This window comes from Thermothelomyces thermophilus, chromosome 4 (assembly GCF_000226095.1).
Source record: "Thermothelomyces thermophilus ATCC 42464 chromosome 4, complete sequence".
Lineage (NCBI taxonomy): Eukaryota > Fungi > Ascomycota > Sordariomycetes > Sordariales > Chaetomiaceae > Thermothelomyces > Thermothelomyces thermophilus.
The window spans coordinates 3018593-3039796 of record NC_016475.1 but is presented as its reverse complement, the minus strand read 5'-3'; the positions used below and the strand labels follow the sequence as shown (position 1 = coordinate 3039796).

The following is a 21204-nucleotide window of genomic DNA, read 5'->3' as shown; positions in this document are numbered from 1 at the left end:
TCACAGGAAGAAAAAAAATAAAAAAAATAAAAAAAAAAAAAAGGGGGCAAGAGTCCAAGGGTAAGAATGACATGAAGTACTGATGCTCGTAATACCTCTCCGAAAGAGAGAGAGAGAGAGAGAGAGAGGAACTATGCTACCTCGAGTAAAGCCTTTGCAAACTCTCTTCATGCTAACCTTGAATTGCAGTACATACAACCCAGTTCACTCAGGAACGCAGTGGAGCGCCTGTCTGGTGATGACGTCCTTAGGGCCCGCATGCACTAGTGTACCCGAGCGTTTAGCGCCAAACGCGGGGTTGCGGGAGCGGGGCAACTCTGTTGTGTATGTAATTTGTTACACTATCCCTTCACTAAGCTGTTCGCGTAGTTACTTGGCACGCTGGGCAGGCTTGGTGGGGATGCTCAACAACATGTCCATCCTCCCTGACGATGCTAGAGCCGAAATGGCCCATAATCACCGGCGACAAAACCACCAAGAGGCAAACAAATAGTAGAACGATTACTTCGAACGCCGCGGTTTACTGTCTTCTCTGTCTTTTCTCTCTTTTCTCTCCTCTTCCGACCGGCGTTGCCAATCTGGGAATTCTTATGTCGTTTACGTCGTTCCTGTCAAGGTCCAGTGGGTTGGACTATGGCAAGAAGGAACGGACCAGCCAGTGTTATGTACCCCGCGCTTCCCGCCAGAACCAACTCACCCAAACAACTCGGGTAAGAACGCTAAACAACTCATGGAAACCCCGCTCTAGTGTACCCAGCGCATTACTTGCATGTAAACCTACTGTACGCACGCACCAAAATGGACGTATACATTGCGCTAGAGTGGTACAGGGTCCTGGTCTGGGGTGGTGGTGATCAATGAAGCGCAGGATAGAGTTATGTACTGTATATTTAGTTTTTCGATAGGTTGGATCCTGTCATCGCGGTTTTGTGGGTGAACCATGGCGAGGAACAACTTCTTGCGACCTGTCGATTTTTAGAGTAGCGTCTGATAATACGAGAACCTGGCATCCACGTTAGTTAGGTTTGAGTGTCTGGGACATCGGATCTGAGATTCTCTGCTGGTTTGAGTTTCCATTACCATGCCAGGAAAAAAACCGAGCCCCACCGCCGCCGCCGCCGCCCGACGTTTAGGCACCACGACCATCCCGGATCAGCAGCGCGCCCCCGACCCCTTCGAGCCGCTGGCCCGGTTCGTCCTCCGCCCGAGACAGCCTGGGCGACACCGTGTGTGGGATACAGTGCTGCTTCGCTGACGAGAGAAGCTCGTAGAACAGGGTGAATGGACTCGCCCCAAACCTGCTCGAGTGTATGGTTGGTGTGTGTGTGTGTGTGTGTGGTTGTAAGTATGTAATCCGTACATACATCCGTTAGGTGGCTGGGAGGGGGGTGCACCGAGTGAGGGGCGGCGTTTGCGAATGCAGCCTCCCGCTTGGATTCGAACAGAACAGCGATCCCAGCTGCTCCACACCACCCCAAATCATCTTGGCTTTGCCGTCTGACAAGTTTTGCTGCGCCCGATGGCCAGTGCTCACCGCAGCCACAGGGCAACGCATTTTGGTGACTGGGATAATGATCTGATTGATGGGATGGGAGGGAAAGGGATGGCATGCCTGGGCGCCACACACCGTCGCGACTAAAAATAATTGGACGTGATGCTCTTGATGCCTGTAGTCGCGTGGTGATGGAGTTGAGATCCCTGGGGGAGCCTGATGATCTTTTCGGTTTTGGGCTGCTCTCTCTGTGGTGTGCGGAATGACCCGCACTTTCTGTCCAGCATCTTTTCCTCGAGAGTTTCCTCGAGCAATATGTCCTGCCTGAGTCACCTACTTCCTATGCACACTTATTTACTCACTTATTTACTCGCATTCATAGAGACGTTCTTGACTGTGAATGTTGGGATGGCAGATGAACGAATCCGTGCTCTATATCCGTACCTTCTCTGACCGGGAATATGACGACATCCGAGACTTTTCTAGTTCACCCTCCGTAGCATGCGATCGCAACCACTCCCCCCCAGTTTCCAGAACACCTGCAACCATTAGGACAACCTACGTTATGCGAATCTAGTGTGGTAAGTTGTGAACCTACCGCTAAAGGATACGGACTGCGAGGCGAAGACCTAAAATGGCCGAGGTGTGAACACAGGCACGCTCTAATCGCTGTGACACAGGCACAGCACGGCACCCTGATTGGGCCGTTTGTACTCACGACTGCGTGCAATTGTAGCTAGCCGCCCGTACTACCCTGTTAGGTCCCGAGATCCCATCTACTACGGTCTATGCTGCCAACTATGGGACGCTGAACGCCATAAGCGTTATACTATACTGTAAGGTATGTATGTATATGTGTATGTATGTACAGTACATACATTACATACATACAGTACAGGCGTGCCAGCGGCTAACCCACCGCTAGAGGGGGCCTGAGAGCAGCAGGGGAAAAATAAGTGAGACCTTATTGTATTAAGTGATACCAATTCACGCCGATGACAGTTGTACCAACTTGGAATTTTAGCATTACTTCTTGTTACTTATCTGTAAGATCTTACCACTTCGAAGATGAGGTGTTGAGATTGAAAGTACGATGCGCTATACTTTCTAGAGCCACGTGTTGCATGGACCTCGGAGACAACCAGGATTTCTCAGCGTTGCAGGCAGGTAGGTACTGTAACTTGCGTGTTCCATGACGATTGAGACCTAGTCTACTACCTCATTCCGATGCTGCCTCGCGAAAGTACACAGCATGAAGCCTACGCATTGATTCCTACAAGGCTATAGTAACTTTTCCAGCGGAAATAACCTACGGGCGTACACGAGATGACCGAGGCGCAATATACAGTGTTCCGCATTCCAGTGCTGTGTTCTCCGAAGAACAAAGGTGACACGGACCCGATGATGGCCTCCAACTAGACAAGAAGTCCGAGAATCAAGACTGGAACCGGAACTTGAGTGTGGGTACATACATACATACCTATCTCGTCAAAGCTACACGCAACACGGGTTAGAGCTAGGGATGGAAGTGTACGGATTGCTATGCTGTGACATCCGTACTTGCGTTCTGCCATGGTATCACAAGCCTGCAACCACGCGAAAAGCGATTTACCACCAATACCCTGACCGCAGCAGATGCAGTTTGTCCGCTCATCTCGGGGTCGAATTGAGTACGGAGTACCTGGGCAGGCAGAAAGCTGAGAGCAGAAATGCAAGTTCCATCTCCTTCCACCGGACCCGCCGCGAAGTCGCAGATCTGCGGTTTGTCATTGAGGAATCCGAGGTCGCTCGTCCCTGCCTGCACGTCAGTTTGCCTCCCCAGCCACCCCACTCTACCCGCGGCGCGCGCGCGCACAACTGCCGACCTCCCGCAGCGACTTCCATTTCCATGCGTCGCGCTAGAAGGAAAAGAGCAGGGCACACCTTAGAGAAGGATCCGCGCCGCAGGCAGGAGGCACCTATGCACTACTCAGGAGGGCGACGGTCGACGACTCGAGGCGCGGCGTAGCGAACATTCCATCAGGTGTTCCAGCCCAGCGGCGCTCAAAGAACAAACGCAGCACGTCAGATCGTTCTTTTCTCTTCTTCTCTCCATTCTCGTCCTTTGGAGTCTCCTCTTACCTAGACTACGCTGCCCGAAGCGCGCCTATATAGTAAATGACAAAAGGAAAAAAAATACAGAGATATATAGAACTCTAGGCGCCTGCTTGCATCGTCCTGTCTCATCACGCCACCCGAAGCGCGCCAAAGGACGGGGATCGACACTGTAGGTGGCAGTGATTGGGGCCGCTGTTTGGCGCTGGCAGAGTATGAATGCAGTTAGTGCGGTGTCGCGTACAGTACGCGAGTTCACTAAAGTTTACGCTACGGGCCCACCCGTAGGGCTGGGCTAGGGCTGATCGCCACCGTTGGGTCGGTCGGTCGTGTACCGTGTGCACATCCTCACCTATGGTAGGATATGTATGTACATACAGTACTTACATACATCAGGTTGTCATGGAATATCGCTTGAAGAACTTTCAAGGCTCCCTACTACCATGTTCCATCCTGCGTTGGTTGGCTCCAAACAGGAAGAAGTCATAGTCATCGCTGGTGGTGTATTGTACGCCGCTCATCAACTGAGACATGCTTCGCGGCGTAGAGCTTCAGCTGCCACAGAGGACATCACCTTATGAGAGGAGGGAAAAAACAATCAGGCAATTTCAGTACTTGACTGCGAGCTGGAGGAAGAAACATGAGTAATTTTGCCCATTACACGACAGTGCGACATGGGCTTACCAGGCATGACCTGCAACCTCCGATCATACAAGTCCAGTGCATGCGGATCAGGAAAGAGGAAGGGAAAAAATGATAAAACGGGTGCATGCATCGAGTGCATCTCTGAATGCGGTTTCAGTCATACACTACACCAACACTAGAAGACGTACGCAGACACCAACGCGCACCGGTATGTTTGTACAATTCTCGTAATAGTTTGCGTTGTAGCCTGTCAAGGGTAGTGCGAACGTCCGGGACGATGGATTCCAGGCTACGGCGACTGATATCGGATGGCTCGGAGCCAGGCTGGGCACAACGGAACACAGCAGGGTGACCGGCCGTTGTAATCGGGCCGTTCCACCCGATAGAGGCCAAAAAAAAACGCCCTTAGGTGACCTGTCTCTCTCGCTCTCTGTACATACCGCGCCGCAGCTAGGAGATGAGCCACGCTACCTACCTACCTACCTAACTTACTACTACTACCACGTAGGAAGAATTTTTCTTGGGGGCGGTATGGTGGCAACCTCCCTTGTTAGGTTTCGAAGACGAGTCGGCAAAAAAAAAAAAAAAAAAAAAAAAAAAAAAAAAAAAAAAGGGTTGGGAAACCCCGAAACCGGGAATACGGTATCTCGTAACCGGGCCTTGTGTCCCATCTCATCAATCCGGCCGTTTTCCCTGTCCGCCAAGGGTTCCTGCATAGCGCTTACTCACTATAGTATGTACACACAGTACGCATTCCACCGCAGAGCACAAGTAGCGACCGGACCCGAGTTAGGCCTAGTGTATCCGTAGGTAAGGTCTCTTTTGTGCGCCATAGTGGTACCACTGTGTACAGGTACTGTACAGCGTGTGAGGTAATCTTCCGGTCGCGGCCACCTTGCAGTCCCGCTGCCCCTCCATTTCCTGAACCCGGGAAGCCCGGTTAAAGACAAGGAGGGAGGGAGGGATGGCAGGCTTGGTCAATCGGTTCGCTTGCATGCAGTCCGGCGTTCACACATGGGAAGTCAAGCAGGGGTCCCGTCCTAGGATGTTCATCCCATCTTCTATGCAGCGAAATCCCTTCACAACCAGAAAAAGGGAAAACAGGGATAGCCTTGTCTACAGGCCACCCATTAGCAAGTGTATTATTACGAGTACTTCCTCTATACTCCGTACCTGTCAAGGAGATAATATTCCATGACAATATGACGCGATATGTGTAGCCTTAATTCGACTCTTTGTGAAGGAAAGAGAGCGGGTCATAGGAGGAAAAGGAGGGGTTCGGAGACACATGAGATCTGGAAACCAAGGAAACATGACCAAATGACAACCGGGTGTTTCACGTTTTTTCCTGCCAGCCAGGGGAGGCTGAACTTGGGTGGACGGAAGCGAGCATCCGTCTGCTGTCCGTGCATCGGGAGGCTTCATCCAGGTAATGTACACAGTAAACTAACGGGGGAAGTAGAGGGTAAAACCACACGTTTCGGAACTTATTTTGTGTTCAAAAACGTTCAGAGCGTGACAAGCTTAAGAAAGAGGTTCAAGGGAAAAGGCAACCTCATATTAGACATTGTTAAGTGTATGGTGGAACAACAAGTGAATAAAAACCAGGTACCATGGTCTTTAGCTTCTAACTACCGGGAGCAGGGAATGCGTGCCATTGTTTCATCTGAAACCCCAGGCTGCAAATAGTGAGGCGCAGAGCTCAGCGAGGTGACGGAAAAAAAAAGAAGAAAAGAAAAGAAGAAAGAAAGACAGAAAGAAACCTTGACAGGGCCAGGCACGAAATAAGCACCAATCTCAGATATTTGAGGCAGTGCATCAACCGACCAAAGGGCAAGGACCGGAAGTGCAGCGTGCCGTGCCCGCTTTAGGGTTAATGCCTAGGGTTGTGCACGGAAAAAGGCCGAAACGAAAAACCGGGCACAATCATCGAACTTCCTGTTCTTGGCTGCCATGATTTTCTGCTGCCATCTTTTGTATCCTTGATTCTGTGCGAGTTCATCGTCTTGGAGGGCTCGGAGGAGAGTGGAAGGTATTACCATAGTATGAGCGAGCCTGGCCTAGACCAAGCTCCAAGCCATATGGGTTGGGCACACACACGCCATCCCAAGACTACTGCTGCCCAAACATACACACCAAAAATGAGTGGACTATTATCAGCCAAATGACAAACAGAAACAGAAATCCAGGTTCCTTCTAATTGCTGCCCACTAGTCTATGATAGCTGAAACAAAACTCGAAAGGGTATATCCATCCTGTGAAACCCAGGAGATCAAAAACAGCGAAAAAGTGAACGGCTCGCTGGAATTGTCGGAGCACGCCGAGTCCAGGAAAATAGAAAAAAAACTGAAATCTGGTGATGTCCACAGCCCTCGTGAGGCCTTTCGAGTGTAGCAAAACAGACGACCAAAATGAAAGACAAAATCGTTCCTTCCCAAGGTCCCCGCCGAGTAAGAAATTTGCCATTAAATCCTGAAGTACCGTTGCTTCTTTGCTGAAATCCGCCGCTAAATATCCCACAAAACCGTTTCAGAACTTGAAAACAACAAAACAAAAAAAATGAAAGGAATGCCGCTGTAAAGGAGAAAAGAATAAGACACCAGCAACTTTTTTGAGTCCCTGTACACCTCCTGGAAAATAATGAACGCAGCCTTTCTCGTAGCTGTAGCTGTGTCGACGTGATCGTGTGGTTCGCTGCATCCTTGCTTCTCATAAGCATGGCTGCTCCTTGTCGTGTTGAAGAAACGACAACCGTGCGCGCTGGGTATCTCTGTAAGACAGAAAGAGAAAGACGGCCACCATGATGCGGGACTGCTCCCGACGGAATATGTCTTTTGAGTCTGAAGGCGAAAACCGGCCTCCGCAATGGAGATGAGGAAAAGAAATGACTCCCCCCGTATAAAAACCCGGATGACCAAACGACTCCGAAAAAGAGACCTAATCGTACAGCCTGGTTTTATGGGTATCCTGTTGTGTTTTGCTTTTTTTGTTGTTTTGGTAATGAGAGCTTGTCCGACCGGATGGTATCCCATGATGGCAAAGAATCCGGCACCAGGGAGAAAAGTCCAGGAGGAAAGGGGAGGGAGGGATATATCCCCATTCCTGCTTTTACATGGTGGGCTTCCTGAGAATCTCCTCGCAATTGGTGTCAAAGCGAAAGTTCCAAAGACGAACAGAAGCCATGAAGCGCTCAGTCCGCTCCATCTCGCGATCGCGGCCGAAGAGAGTCTCAACAAACTCAACACCGGCACTCTTGCCAAGCTGGCCTTCCTTCTTCTGCTTGCTGGACCTGAGCATGGGTGCTTCGCAGGCCTTGAGCAGCTTCCGGAGCTTGTCGGTGAGTCGGTAACCGGCCTCAATGAATTCCTCGACCATCTCCCGGTTGTCCTTGGACCTGATCTTCTCGACGGTTCCCTCGGCACGCTTGATCTTTCCCGCCAGCTGGATAAGGAGGAGCCACAGCTCGCCGGCCAGGTCACCGATGGGGGAGCCGGCGCCGTGGTGATAGACGGTCCAGTCATAAATCCACTTTCCTAGGGAACTGGCATCGAACACGCTTCCAAGCAGCATGATGGGCTCCTCGGTCGGGTCCCAGTTCTTCAGCGAGTAACCAGGTGGGATCTTGTGCCGCTTGGCATCGTCCTCCGTGGCCTGGCGGGATTGGGGAGGAACCGGTGGTTTCTTGTGCATGGTGGCCATGGGCCGGGCGGTCTGGGGCCGTTGGGGCACCGAGGTGGAGTTGCGGCGGGCGTGACCGGCGACTGGCGGGGGCGGCCGGCGATCGGGCTCGAACCGCGCAGACGCGAACCCAGCATCCCTGTCGAAGATTGGACCGCCCTGTGCATAGTAGCCGTAATCAGTTCCGTGCCCACCAGCGTTGACAGTGAAGTAGTCCTTGTATGGTCTCGGTCGCGGCCGCCCCGGCAGCACAAAGGCGCGGCCGCCGAGATCGACAAACTCGTCCTCGTCGGATTCGCCGTGCGATATCGAGGACGGATAGTAGGAAAAGGAGGAGCGACGCTCGCGCGTGGGGCGCGGCGGACCCGAAAAACTTGGCTTGCGTGACCGCGAGACACTCACATTGACAGTGGCGTACTGGCCGTCGCTCGTGTAACGCGGTGAGAAGGAGGGACCCCGAGGGCTGGCGTAGCCGCTGTTGATGCCGCTGGTGCTCCCGTTGCGGAAATGTGCTCGCGTTGCCGGCCGTTGAGGTGTGGCGCCGTAGTAGTAGCCCGATCCCCGGGGGGAGGGAGTCGGGGACGGGGTGGGAAACTTCGTTTCGTCGTAAAGGTACTCCTGACCGGGCGTAGACCCGTAGGGGGAATATGGGGCAGCCATGATCTCTGGATTCTGCAATGTCCAAGACGTCCAACACAAAAACACTTCTGCAGCCCCAAAACAGTTGAGAGATATGTATCTCTCCGGTAAACCCCCCCAGCCGCTGCGAGGGGTTGATGGCGGCGCTCCTGTTCAGCTCAAAATTCCTGGCAAAATCGCGCCTGTGTCGTTGCGCGGGAGAAAGTGACGCCCGTCACCTTGGTCTGTGGTCGGTAGGAAGAGGAGAGGAAAACCGTCTTCTGATTGCGAACATGTCAAGGGTCCGAAGTCGCTAAAATCTCCAGCCGGAGATCCGGGAGCACCAAAGTCGGGGCGGCGACCTTGATGGCTGCTTCTGGAAAAGTCTGGACTCTTCTGTGGCCCAGACTTTTTTTTTAAAAAAAAAAAAATCGATGGTGAACAATCGTCAAAATCAAATAGTGTTGGGGTGAACGAGGGTATTGGCAAAAGCCAAAGTTGACGGGAAAAGGGAATTTTGGGAGGCTGGACCTGGTTTATAAAGCGCAGCCAAGCTGTGCGCAACGACGACTCATTCAGGCTGGGAGGGGCACCGCCTGGGAAGGTAGAGTTCGGGGGGGAAGGCGGAACGTGCAAGGGAGAAGCCTGGAACCCCTGTCAGTAGAATTTTTTTAACATGGATTTGGTGGAGGGGCGTGCGTCTAACAGAATGTTCCCTGATCCTTGCTTGCTGGGGTGGTATTAACCAACCCCTCTTACGCAGTACACTACAGAGTACGGACGTAGTGTAACTACCTTGCCATCGCGGCAAGAAGTGACCGCCACACCCTCCCAAGCTCCAACAGTTCTATTGGCACTGTGCTTGCACGAGCTGTAATGACGGGCACTAAGCGCGGGCGCTTTGGGTCACACGCGTCGGTCTGATTCCTGTCCCTCCCATGGAGTATCGGTCCCGACGGTGAAAAGCAGCCAAAGCTACAAGCAAGAGTGACTCCTTGCGCAGTACGACTGAGCTATTTGTCTGGGGCTGATCTCGTTCAATGATTCACTTAACAAACTTTCACCGCGGAAAGTGCCCGAGATCGTTCGGGTAGGTGTGCGCTGCAAATTTGCAAGCGCGGAAACCGCTCCCGGATTTGCGGTGGGCAAGCCTCTGGAGAGCTAAGCGAAATTGGAGCGCGCCAGGACTGGGAAAATCCAGCTTTTTGGCAGGGGATTGCTTAAAAAACCAACCGCCCGTGAAAAATTTTCCCTTCGCTCACGGGCAAGCAACCAGGGCTTGGAACTTGGCGGCGATCAAAGTGAAGATTCGGTGAAGGAGGCTGGCGATATTTGGGACTGTCGACGAGCGCCAATAATCCCGGGCAAGCTGATACGACTCGGCAGCTTGTGTCGTAGGTCGATAAATGGGTATAGCGTAGTGTAGTAGTGTGAAGGTTTTGCCGAGCCTAGTGTTAACCCTCATGGCATGGCTATCTAATCAGCTCACGGAAGCCTCGGGAGGCAACTCCCCTCGGAATCGCGCGACGAGACAGACGGTTAGTTGTCCGTGACGACCGCGACAGCGCGCACATGCGACGAGGCTGATTTGTGCTCTTCTTTGGTGAAGACGATTGTTGTTGCCTCAAACGAGGGTAAACTAGGGTATAAGCCATGGGCGGATCCTCCTAATGCGAGAGGCGGGAGGGCCTCTTTCAGGTCATTGAGAGTGAGGGTGTCGGTGACAAGAGCTGACGGTTGCTCTCGTCCGTCCGCTGCTGCATTGTCTCTCGAACGTGCTTGATCGGGGTCAGGTTCACACTTCCCCCCCTTCACCATTTGACTGAACGAAGGGGAGCGAGCCCCTCACTTACACTCTCATCTCATCTGTGGAAACAGATCTTATGCTGTTGCTGCCTGTTCTAGACTCCTTCCCCTCGACTTATTCTATTCTGGCATAGTGAAATCTGGGGTTGCCAAGCACTTGATGCACATCCACTGCGATTTCAACTGCAGTGTAGTTGCGGATCCTGCTGTTCGAATTGGTCCGCGCTCGCGTGCCGCGGATGCATGCAGTTACAGGCCGCTCCCAGCGGGGTTACAGCGAGTACAGCGCTCGCATGCTACACTAACTTCGGGAAGCTAGACTAGTGTCGGGGCCAATGATGTTTACTGTGTATAAGCAAAGAGGCTCAAACTCCGTCACTCCCCATACGCGATTCATATAGGGCATCTCAACCGCCATCAAATCCTTGACTTACTGTCTTACACATCCGTCAAATTAAACCACACTGGCGACAAGCGATTGGTTTTGACGCGCGCTATTTCCAGCTCTTTAATGCATGCCCGGTACTCCCGTCGAGTCCGAGCACTCGACACCCTTCCCCCGTACGTCCGTAATAATCCGTACTCCTTACGGGTCTGTTATCTTAGCCTTGCGCAGAGCAATCTGGCCATCAGCATGCTCAAGCTGCATGTAATCGAGCTTGGCAACCGCTTCGACTTTTAAGCATTCAGAGGCCAGCCGATTTCTTGATGAATTCTCGAGACTTGTTCAGGTCCGGAAAGGCCGGTTCCAACATCCGCTACTCCGCGTCCTGGTTCTTTTCCTTGTTCCCTTCACCGCGTCCTGGGTATGAGTGCTCGGTGCGGATTTCCTTATCCAGTATTGGCACACCGTCTTCGGAGTCGGGCCGTGTTAGTTAAACGACGGCGAGATTATGTCCACTGCCTCGGGTCGATCCATCAAAGGCATTGCCAAACGGTACGAAAAATCACAAAGCGACCTTGGCCCTTTGGCGCCGTCGAGTGGACCGCCCAACTCTCCGCACCTCCCAATTCGACCCGCTATACGTTACTAATACGCAGTAGTGCACCATCGGCCTTGGCTGGCTTGGCAACCATCTCCCTTGGCCCAGCCTGGGTGTGGTTGTTTTGTTGTTTCTAGAATTACCACCCCCTCCCCCCCCCCGGCCCTTGGCCGCCCCGGTGGCTTTTACACTCGGCTCTCTGGTACATACACAGACCCTGCCCCTATGCCTTCTGTCATTTGCTCGTTTCGGCTCACCGTCACGAAGAAAAAAATTTTTTTTCTCTTGCCGATGCGATCATTTCCCAGAGGCCTTAAGGACAAGATGTCGCGAGGACAGGCCCCCCCAATCTGACCACAGCAACCGTGAGTCACGCACGGGTCCAGGGGATGTTTTGGTGCCCTAATGGGCCCCTTCTTAGGGACGCCGTTTGCTGCGTTGATGTCCAATATCAGCGGGCTGTTTGGTCTTGACCGACGGGTAGCCAATGGGCGAAGGCGGGCTAGTTCTGGCTGCAGTGTTCTCGACCCCCGATTGGAGAAGGGCGACCGACCGGCCAAGGGAGCGGCAACGCTGCAGCTTGTGCTGCTCACCCTGGATCCACAAGTTCAAGGTGAATGGCATGCTCTTTGCAGCCCATCATGGGCGTCAAAAATAGGCAATTCTCCAAGCAAATACTCGGTAATGGGGCAAAGCTAGCCGACTTCGCTCCCAGTCTGACCTTCACCGACACTCCCAGGCCTTGGAGAGGTACCGAACGTGCATGGGCCGGTGCACATGTTCACGCCGGGAGGGCGGGAAGAGGTGCGCGGCAACATCTCATACGTCGAGAGCTCTCCAGACCCTGGACCAGGGCCTCTGACGTAGCGGATTGCGCACAAAACCTTGGACGAGATGCGAAATTAACGATATCTCTGTCCAATACCCGGCGCTGCCGAAGGGAGTTTTGCAGAAGCTGAGAGAAAAAGGACGAAGGAGCACCTCACCGATGACCGGAGGCGAAGTTCGGGGTGCGTTCGTATCCTCAAGGGAGACTTACAGAGTACTCGACCTTCGGGGCCCGTAAGGTACGACACCCGGTGGCCGCCTTAACGGGCCCCTTGCCGCGACAGAAAGAGGGGCAATAAGACCAGTATGGTAAGAGAAAACAACACCTTGACGGTGCAGGCCCTTCTCGAGCTGAAAGCGGCCGTTGGGTGTGTCAATACACTACCGCTGGTGTTACGCCGGCCGGAAGTCCACACACGGACTGGATCAACCATCTGGGTCACCAAACGGACTCTCGTTCATCATGTGGAATGGCTTCTTCCAAGATTCAGCTGCCCCTCCTGATCTTAGCCTCCTGGGCCAGTTACAGGCGCACATCAAGTCGACGATGTGCGCATCTTCGGTCAGATGGCCCGGCGTCACCGCCCAATGCGCATCCGCGAAATCCCAGTTGGAGGCCTTAACTAACTCGAGCTTGGAACCAATGGGAGCAACACCACAAATGGGCCCGCAAAAGGATTCGCCGCTTTGAGAACGAGACATGGAGACGTTGATTGTCGCTTCAGGCTCAAGCCGAGAGATACACGACACGAGGGGTTATGCTTTGCTCGGAATTTCTCTGCACCGTCGTACCCAACGAAACCAGGAGATCGAACGCCGACTACCTGATGCAGATTCGGAAAAGGCGGACAGTAACACTCGGATTGTCGGATCTCAATTGCGCGCGTCACCAATCACTTCCACGTTTTGCTCATTTTTTTATTTTATTTTCCACAAGCGCATTAGCGCAGCGAGGCTGCTTGGTGTCACGCAGCCAAGTGCGTCGCGCGCAGAGGGGTCCGCAGGGTGCAGGCAGACGCAGTACACACGCAGTATGTGCAGAGTTACGGATTGTTGTGAAGCACATGCTGCCAAGAGCTGAACCTCTTGAGAGCCAGGCTGCCAGGCTGCCAGTCAGGGCTCCATGTTTGCTAAGCCAAGTGGACTCGGAGGGTTCGGGGAATTATCGAATGCTGGCGGGCTGGTTGAAGGCAGGTCCGCCCCTGCAAGCCTCCAGCAACTTGGTCAAGCCTCCGCTTCCCGAAGCCACGGTTCCATGCTACTGGGGCTTGATGGTGCCTGTGCACTAGCCACTCGGTGGCTCATTCAAATTCATGATGACGTTTGCTTCCGCTGCCAGCTCCGGCAAGCTCGCGGAACCCCCTGTCGCTCTTTCCACCAACGACCGGATACCCCACAAGCCGAGACGGCAAGATGCCTGATTTGCCCGGCGTCCATCCGAGCCTTCGAAAACCTTCCCCTGTGTGGCGAGGGTTCCGAACGGTTGGGGCTGTGCTTCCCGAGGTTTCACAGCTTGTGTCCCGTTTAGCCCATTCGATCTTGAAAAGCTCGGTCCACTTTTTGTTTGACTTCGTTCTGGCGTGGCCTTGTCGCCCAACGTCAACGTACAACGTACCACAAGAATTATCATGGCAGGCACTTTTCTTGGACGCGAGTTGCTTCGCAGCTTGAGCCACTAATTCGCCGCTCTGACAAATCTACGCTGTTCCATACGTCACCCGGTCTCGCCTTCCCCATTGCCCTCGTCTCGACACCCCACCCCGCGTCCCTCTGGGATTCATTCTTTCCTTCACCGCAACCGGAAGAGGTGTCGGACTGATAGCTCTGCGGCGCCTTAGGCCGCAATAGGTTCACGCTTGCCCTGTGGCTGGGGCCAAGACTTTTTTTTCTCGTTGCCACGGGCAGCGTTTGACTCACAGTCGCAGAGCTGCCGCAAGTGCGGTCATGAGGTTCTCGAGCGAAGCTGTTTGCCCTGCATTTCATGGTTGCCAGAGCTTCCAGCTCTTCGCCGCCAGCCATGGAGGCCGTTCAAGTTGAAGGCCAACCACAAACTTCGCTCAGAGAGACGCGAACACAAATTTTGGGGGTGCAAAACAACGGCAACTACCAGCGTGGCCTTGAACGAGACATCCACCGCCCCGTCATGCTTCACCTAGTCGTCCGCTCTACGCAGTATTCCTTGGCTCGACCTTTTTTTATCATGACTCACACACCCCTCCCGTGCATACTCTGCGGGTAAGGGCCGAAATCCCGCCGGTGTCCTGCACCAGCAGACACCGCCGATTTCCTGTTGTCTTTTCTTGTCTTTCTCGGCGGTGTGTTGTCCATTTGTTGATTTTCCCCCCTCGTTCCCCTTTAATCTCTTTCCCACTTTATCCTCCCTCTGCGATTCGCCCATCCAGCTCTTAACTTGGTAGTCCCGATTGCACCAGTTAGTCCCCGGGTTTCGCCACTTTGGGCCGTGTTGTCTACAATAGGGGCTCTGCCCTATCTGCCTACACTGTTGGTTGGCGTTACCCTCCCTCACTTCCGGCTTTCCCACATTCCTGTGTCTCTCTCTTCTGGCCTATGAAGGGAAAAGAGGGGCTCCCGCCACTGAGTCGAACCTGTTTTTGTTATGGCTGACGCGGGCTGGCGCTGACGGGGCGCGATGGTAACGGAGGACGATTCTGCTGGTGGTGGTGAAGGCTGCTTACCAGGCAACAACGACAGGAGCAACTGTAACAGTGCAGCAGGACCACAAGACGTCCCACCTGTCCATTCCTGCATCCCATTCGGTCTGGCTCCGTCCCGGATGCCTTGCGACCCAACAATGACCGGGTTTGCTGGTTCCTGCAGGCGACTTGCAGTGTCAGTGCCTGCCTGGGCTGTTCTTTCTGGGTTGATCTGCGTTGCCACGAATCTGTCGATGTCCCAACTGCCGAGGTCGGTGTGGTGTGGTGTGCAGAAGAGACCTGGGCAGGCTCGGCCCCGCGGCAAGCGTCGAGGTGGAGGATCGAGGTGGAGGATCAAACTGGCTCCCCACGACATCATCGCTCCGGTATCCTGCCACTAGGCGTCCCCTCATTGCAGGGCTGTGGTCCTTTTGATGCCGTTACCTTCTGGCGTATTGGACCAGTCATGACCGAGCCACCTCGTCCCCCACGGCCAGTCGTCCCGACTCACGCTTCACTCCCTCCAGGTGAGGACGTCGATTGGTTTCTCCGTAAAGGCGCTGCAGGGTCTGCTGAGCATGGCAATGACCTCCTGAGCCGCTCCCAATTCCACATTTGAGATAAGTACACCCCCTTCGTCGGTCCCAAAGGTATTGACATCACTGAGGTGTGTTGTCGAGCATGAAGCACAAGCAGGTGTATCTGCTTGACACCGTGCAGATGCACTGTGGATTTTCTCGACTCTCAGAGGGGCTGTGTCGAGAAATTCCATCGTGCTGTGGTGATAGGTCGAGCCTGTGTCAGAGAAAGGCAAAAGCAACCGTCACGAGACTCGGTTGAGATGTGCTTTTCCATTGCCCAGAGATGGAATTATTTTTAGTGTCAGGACGGATATCTGGATGTTCTTGAACATTTTTCGCTAGCTGGAGGGATTGACATTACCACAGGGCTGGAGCCGGGGGGGAAGGGGGATGCATCAGACGGCCGTTGCCTCGTCTGGGGCCGAATTGTCAACTCCAGCTCTCTGAACAAGGTGTCGTGAGTCGGATACCTCCGCTCACCTTTCTTAACACATTTTCCGCCCGTTCTCCGCCTTGGGAGCTCCGACTTGCAGCCTGTCACTGTGCCCCCTTTGCGGTGACTCAGCTTGTGTAGCACCCCCGGGCTCAATCACCTCCGCCTTCACAGTTGCTCAATATTTTTTTTTTCCCCGGGTATGGCTCTTCACTCCTCCCCCCGCTCTCTTTTCTCCAGGGTTTCTGTTGGTTGCCTGGCATTGTGCGACCCTGGAGCCTCCAACTTGATCCCGTCCAAGGCGAAGATAGCCCCATTGGGTCAGGGGCCACTCTGCACGTCTTCCACTCATCAGGTCTTTATCATGACGCATCTGTGAGGCCTTGCTTGAAATGCAACTATGTACCTCGTCCACTGGGCTTGTGTTACCTGAATCCTGTATGACACCGAAGTCATTGGTTGGAGAACCTCCGGAACGGGCTCAGCGCAGCACTCACCTGCGTGTCGTGTCGGATACGTGCTGATATGACGGAGAGGTGTACAGCGACGATGCCGAACTGCGCTCTTCAGTGGCTCAGTTGTGCTGGAGCTCCCCTTTCCAAGACCCGTCCCGCAGCGTCAGAATGGTTGAGGGCGGTTTCTCCTGATGATAGCATTCCATGTCATGGTCGAGCGGAAGGCAGGGCGGGCCTCATTCTGGCCTTGATGCTGCCACGCATGCGTCGACATGTTCAAGGTTGTAAATACATATGCATTAGGCCCGGAGCAGAGAGCCATAGGGTTTAAGTGCATTCTTATCGTTGACGTCTCGTTGAGCTACCTAAACCCTTCCTCCCTTGCTCATGTTACAATCCATCCCAACCAGAAGCGAAGCGAATGGGGTCTCAGAGACGCTTTGGCGTCATGTAGTCGGGCTATTGTGTGCACACTGCCACGTTTCTCAGACAGAGCATCGAGTCTTGTCATCACAGACCCCCCCCCCCCTTTTTTTTTCCCCTCTCGTCCTTCTCGTAGCCAGCGCCGCCCTTCACCGGCGTACGTCGCGTCTTGTCAAATTTCAATCGCTCTGAATCAGCAGAGACCTAGTCTCATCTGGTGAACCTTGGTACCAAATACGGCATTCTTGCCGCTTCACCTCCCCCATAGAGCGCCGAGATGGTTTTACCGTCCTCAGGTGTTCAAGTGCCTGCCTCACTAAACCTGCCAGATGTCCACTTGGTTGAACGGCGTCTGGCTTCCTCCCTAGCGCGGTGCGCAGCCAGAGCCTTGATTTCAACCAACTGGACATCCGCAAACTCGTCGTCCTTCTTTTCCGGCTATTGTCTGCCTCAATGGACTTGATTGATACTTTGCCAGCCGGGAAGAATGACTCTGTCCTTCTTCCTTGTCCCACTAGGAAGCGAGTGTTTTTTTTATTGCTCACTCGAGCTCTGGGCTATCCTCTGAAAGCCCGGCTGCTAGGGACCGTTTTTCGTCGATTAGGACATTCCGTCTGCGGCCTCAGAGAATGTCTAACTGCATCTCATCATTAACCTTGCCATCTCCTTACTAGGTCCCAACCCAGCCGAATATGTCTGACCTCGTTTTTTGCTCCTTCTTCCGGCAGAAAAGTATAGCGATGCACTGGGGGGCATATTCGTAGGTAAAGAAAAGAGAAGAGAAAATGAAAGATTGTCTGGCAAAGAGGCACCCTGCCCGCTCTGAGGAAGGAATTGATAGATGTAAGAAGCGAAATGAAATTCACAGAAAGAAGCTTTGGACCTCCCGGGGTAAGAAAGAATGACAACAAGGGATGTTGACCGGCAAGTTCGAGTGGCTGAGCGGCCTACTTCGTCGAGACACTTGCCCCATGAAGTGCGTGCTTTGCTCCCATTGTGCGTATTCGACAAGCCGATTGACCAGCGCGCAGGGGAAAAAAAGAAAAGGAAAGAAAGGAAAAGGAGATAGGCCATAATATTGGGAATGTCTGCGCGTCTTTGAGCGGAGAGCGAACGTGTGGGCCGAGAACAGCAGGTTGTGGTTCCTCAGACAGCAGCGTTCGATGCTAGGGAGGGAACAAGCCCCCGAGTCGAACAAAAGGAGTATCTCTTCATGGTAATAATAGCTACTCGGTGAGAAAATATTTTGCGCCATTGTAAAGGCTGGCCAGGCCTTCACTGATTGCGCTTGAGAGCCGTAGGTCATCATGGGAGCCGCCTGGAGATGAAATGGCACAAAGAGCCAGATGGGGAAAGCCGGAGAAAGAAAGAAAGGAACTGGAAAGAGCAGCAACGTTGAAAACATGAAAGGAAGGAAGAACGATGAAGGATGCGAAAAATAATTAAAGGTTAAGAAGGGAACGAACCAATGTGCCCGACCTACTAAGCCTAGGGCAACAGATGATTGTTAGCCTCCTCAGTGAATGATTAGCCCTGGCTTTTTTATCCCGAACCCACTGGGGCTGGGTAGCCGCAAATTTCTTTTTAGGCACTTGCTGTCCGAGAAATCGCTGTGCATCGCTCAAGAATGACCAGGTCTCTCAGCGAGCGGCACAAGGACTGCTTCATCATTGGAGTGTTGTGGCGGTAAAAGACGGTATATGAGCGGTGAAACGGGAAGAGGAAAGGAAAAAAAGCATGGACGATCCGGATTACGTTCCTTCATGGCGTATAATGAGGAGATAATGAAGATTGTAAAGCAACACCAGACTCAAAGCGAGAGTAGCCCACCAGGCCAGATCGCACTCTTTTCTGGCGCTTGTTGGAAGAACCGTAATAAACACTGAAAAGGAAAAGGAAAAGGAAAAGGAAAAGGAAAAGGAAAAGGAATAAAAAATTAGAGGGAGAACTGGATAAGAAATGGTAAAGTGGCCTCCCAGTAGTCAATTCGCTCCTCAGAATGAGTTCTGTCCATGGGCTTCCTCTGGTCCGCGACACCACTCGGTGCCTTAGACGGGCACGCAGCCTCTTCCCGAACGGAGAAAGACCCCTTTTGGTACTTTGTGGCTGCGCAAAAGTGGTTCATCACGGGAGCTGTGCCAAGTGATTCTGCTCTGGGGATGGGTCAAGTTCTAGAATCTGGAGGTGGAAAACTTCGAAAGAAAGAAAGTGAGAGAGAGTGTGTGTGGGTGGGTGGGTGGTTGGGTGAGTAGGTGGATGATGTTTGTCTGTGTCTGTGTGTGCTGCTGTCTGGAGGCCAATAACTAAGCGAACGAGGGGAACGATCCCGAGTGTGCACGACGCGGTCTGATGTCCGCGTCTCATCTGATCGGGTTAACGGGGGCGCCCGGTCACTCGCGGGGATGTTGGACCCGCGCGCGGAGACCATGTCAAACCTTAAACCGACGACGACTTTGCAAAGCCGACGACGTCCGTTGGGCTGGGCATGGGTGTAGAGTGTGAAAAGACGATTATCTTGCGGCAGCAGATGCCCTGATCGGAAATAGGGGGTATGTGGGAGGTGGCTTGTCAGAGACGTGAAAAGAAAAAGAGTTCGTTTGGGTTCCTGTGGGCGTGTATAATCAATATTAGCCAAGGCTTTCGGACCTAGGGAGCTCCGCTGCAAGATTGGGCACATGTCTAGAGAGAGGAAGAGGCAGTCGGGCACGCTGGATATTGTGCTGCTCACCTTCGGGTTCTAGTGGAGGAGCGTTGTGTGCGTAAATCACGCGTCAGACGCGAGCGCACGATCTGAAACAGAGAGAAACTGGTTAGGAAAGGAATGGGGAAGGCAGGGGACGTCCGATGGCGAGGGACTTGTTGCTTTGTTTATGCTGCGGTCGCGCTCACGTGAGTGACTCGCTGGTTGAGTTTGAAGGGGAAAGGAACAAAGTCTGGCGAAGAAAAGAACGATGGAGGAGGAAGAGAGTCGAAGGAGCAGAGTATCGAGAGAAGTAGTAGGACTGGCCTTGAAGATGAGCGTGGAAGAAGTGTTTCGAGCCGGGATTGAGCGGGATGAAGAGTGGAAGAGAGTGTGGGAAAAGGGAAAACGACTCGAGCTGGGCAATTTATGGCAGAGGTGAGGGATCTGTGGCCAAGGGGAACATTGGGCGCGACGGGGAGAATAGCAGAAGGCAGTGAACAATGGATAAGCAGGGAAAATAGTAACAAGAAGGTGGAAAGATGGAGAGAAGGATAATAACGAAAAGGAAACTGGGTAGGGGGACTTACGAAGGAAGTAATTGGAAGAGTGGTACAGTGGAAGACAATGGAGAGTCAAAATCAATGTAGAAAAAGTAAGGGGATGGGCGCCAGGCCTCGAAAAGCAGCGCAAAAGGAAGATAACACCTCGCAAGTGATTGATTGATTGACTGATTGATTGATTGATTGTTGCTGCCACGGATGAACGAGGAGAGTGTGGAAGAGTAATTACGTATTAGATACCTTAGGTAATTAAAGGCAGGGGCGCGGAGGAAGCCCACTTCTGATCGAGAAGGTTAGCAAAGATTGGAGGCCAAGTCTCTCAGAGAGCCGGGCTAAGGGGATCAATCCGGGCTAGAGAGCTTCCAGTTTCACAGGCATTTTGGTGTCCAACGCCTGAATGGCCGTTTCGTGCCGGCAGCTAATTACAGCCCGGCTTCAATCGCCGGTACGGCTTTTTGCTCTCTTTTTGGGGTCCCATCCGCAGGGTCTGATTAGGTACAGGAACTGGTGGTGAAGCGGAACATCGAACACATCTTTGCCCGTTCGACTATTTATCACTCGAGTCACCCTTGCACTAGTTACAAGTCGTGGATGATTCGAAATATCTGACTCGACTGGGAGAGACCGTGTTTCACCGGCAGCAAGACCAAAGGTTAGGAGCGCGCCATGTCATGGCAATGCCAGGTCCCTCGGGCCATAGCACCGAACTTGGCTACCCAGTACAGAGCAATCCCGTTTGCAGTGGAGAGCTTGGAAGGGCCCGGAAACTGCCTGGCCCGCCCAGTTCATTGCTCGATTGCACGTTTCCCACTGCCCCTCGCAGCGGTGATGCATTCATTGCCCGCAACAACTTGGGCGACCTGAAGTACGCCTGAAGCCCCCCTCAACTGCCCCTCGGAAACTTGGAAATGTGAATTGCACTTTGTATGAACGTTGGCTGACCCGTTAGATGCCAGAAGAATTGGTATCAGCGGATGCGTTACCCTAGCTGACGGGAAGGACGACGACACCGCGACGACCCTCACTACCATTTCACAACACATCAATTACAATCACTGGAATGGAGCAATGCTAAGAGAATAGACACCGGTGAAAGCGTTTCGGAACATAAGCAGGAGCTTGAGCAACTTCCTAATGAATCTGCCAGAATGTCCCACCAGCAGCCAATCTATGGGCCAGGGCCGTTCCAGCTGCGCGACCATTTCTTTGAAAAAGTCAAAGTCAGACACGGAAGGCTGTAACAGTGTAAGAGTTGGATGTTTACAACTAAC

The 21204-nt window shown here is 53.1% G+C and overlaps 1 protein-coding gene across 1 annotated transcript; it reads right to left on the bottom strand.

The window, feature by feature from the left end:
• Positions 1–7144: 7144 nt before the first annotated feature.
• On the bottom strand, positions 7145–9018 carry MYCTH_2307097 (uncharacterized protein). The gene has a single exon (XM_003664307.1). The coding sequence runs from the start codon at positions 8567–8569 to the stop codon at positions 7340–7342; it is 1230 nt and encodes a 409-aa protein (XP_003664355.1). The 5' UTR covers positions 8570–9018; the 3' UTR covers positions 7145–7339.
• Between the last annotated feature and the right edge of the window lie 12186 nt (positions 9019–21204).

Bases quoted from the DNA above. Each gene is read 5' to 3' on its own strand.
- MYCTH_2307097 (XM_003664307.1), bottom strand. From the start codon at position 8,569: ATGGCTGCCCCATATTCCCCCTACGGGTCTACGCCCGGTCAGGAGTAC.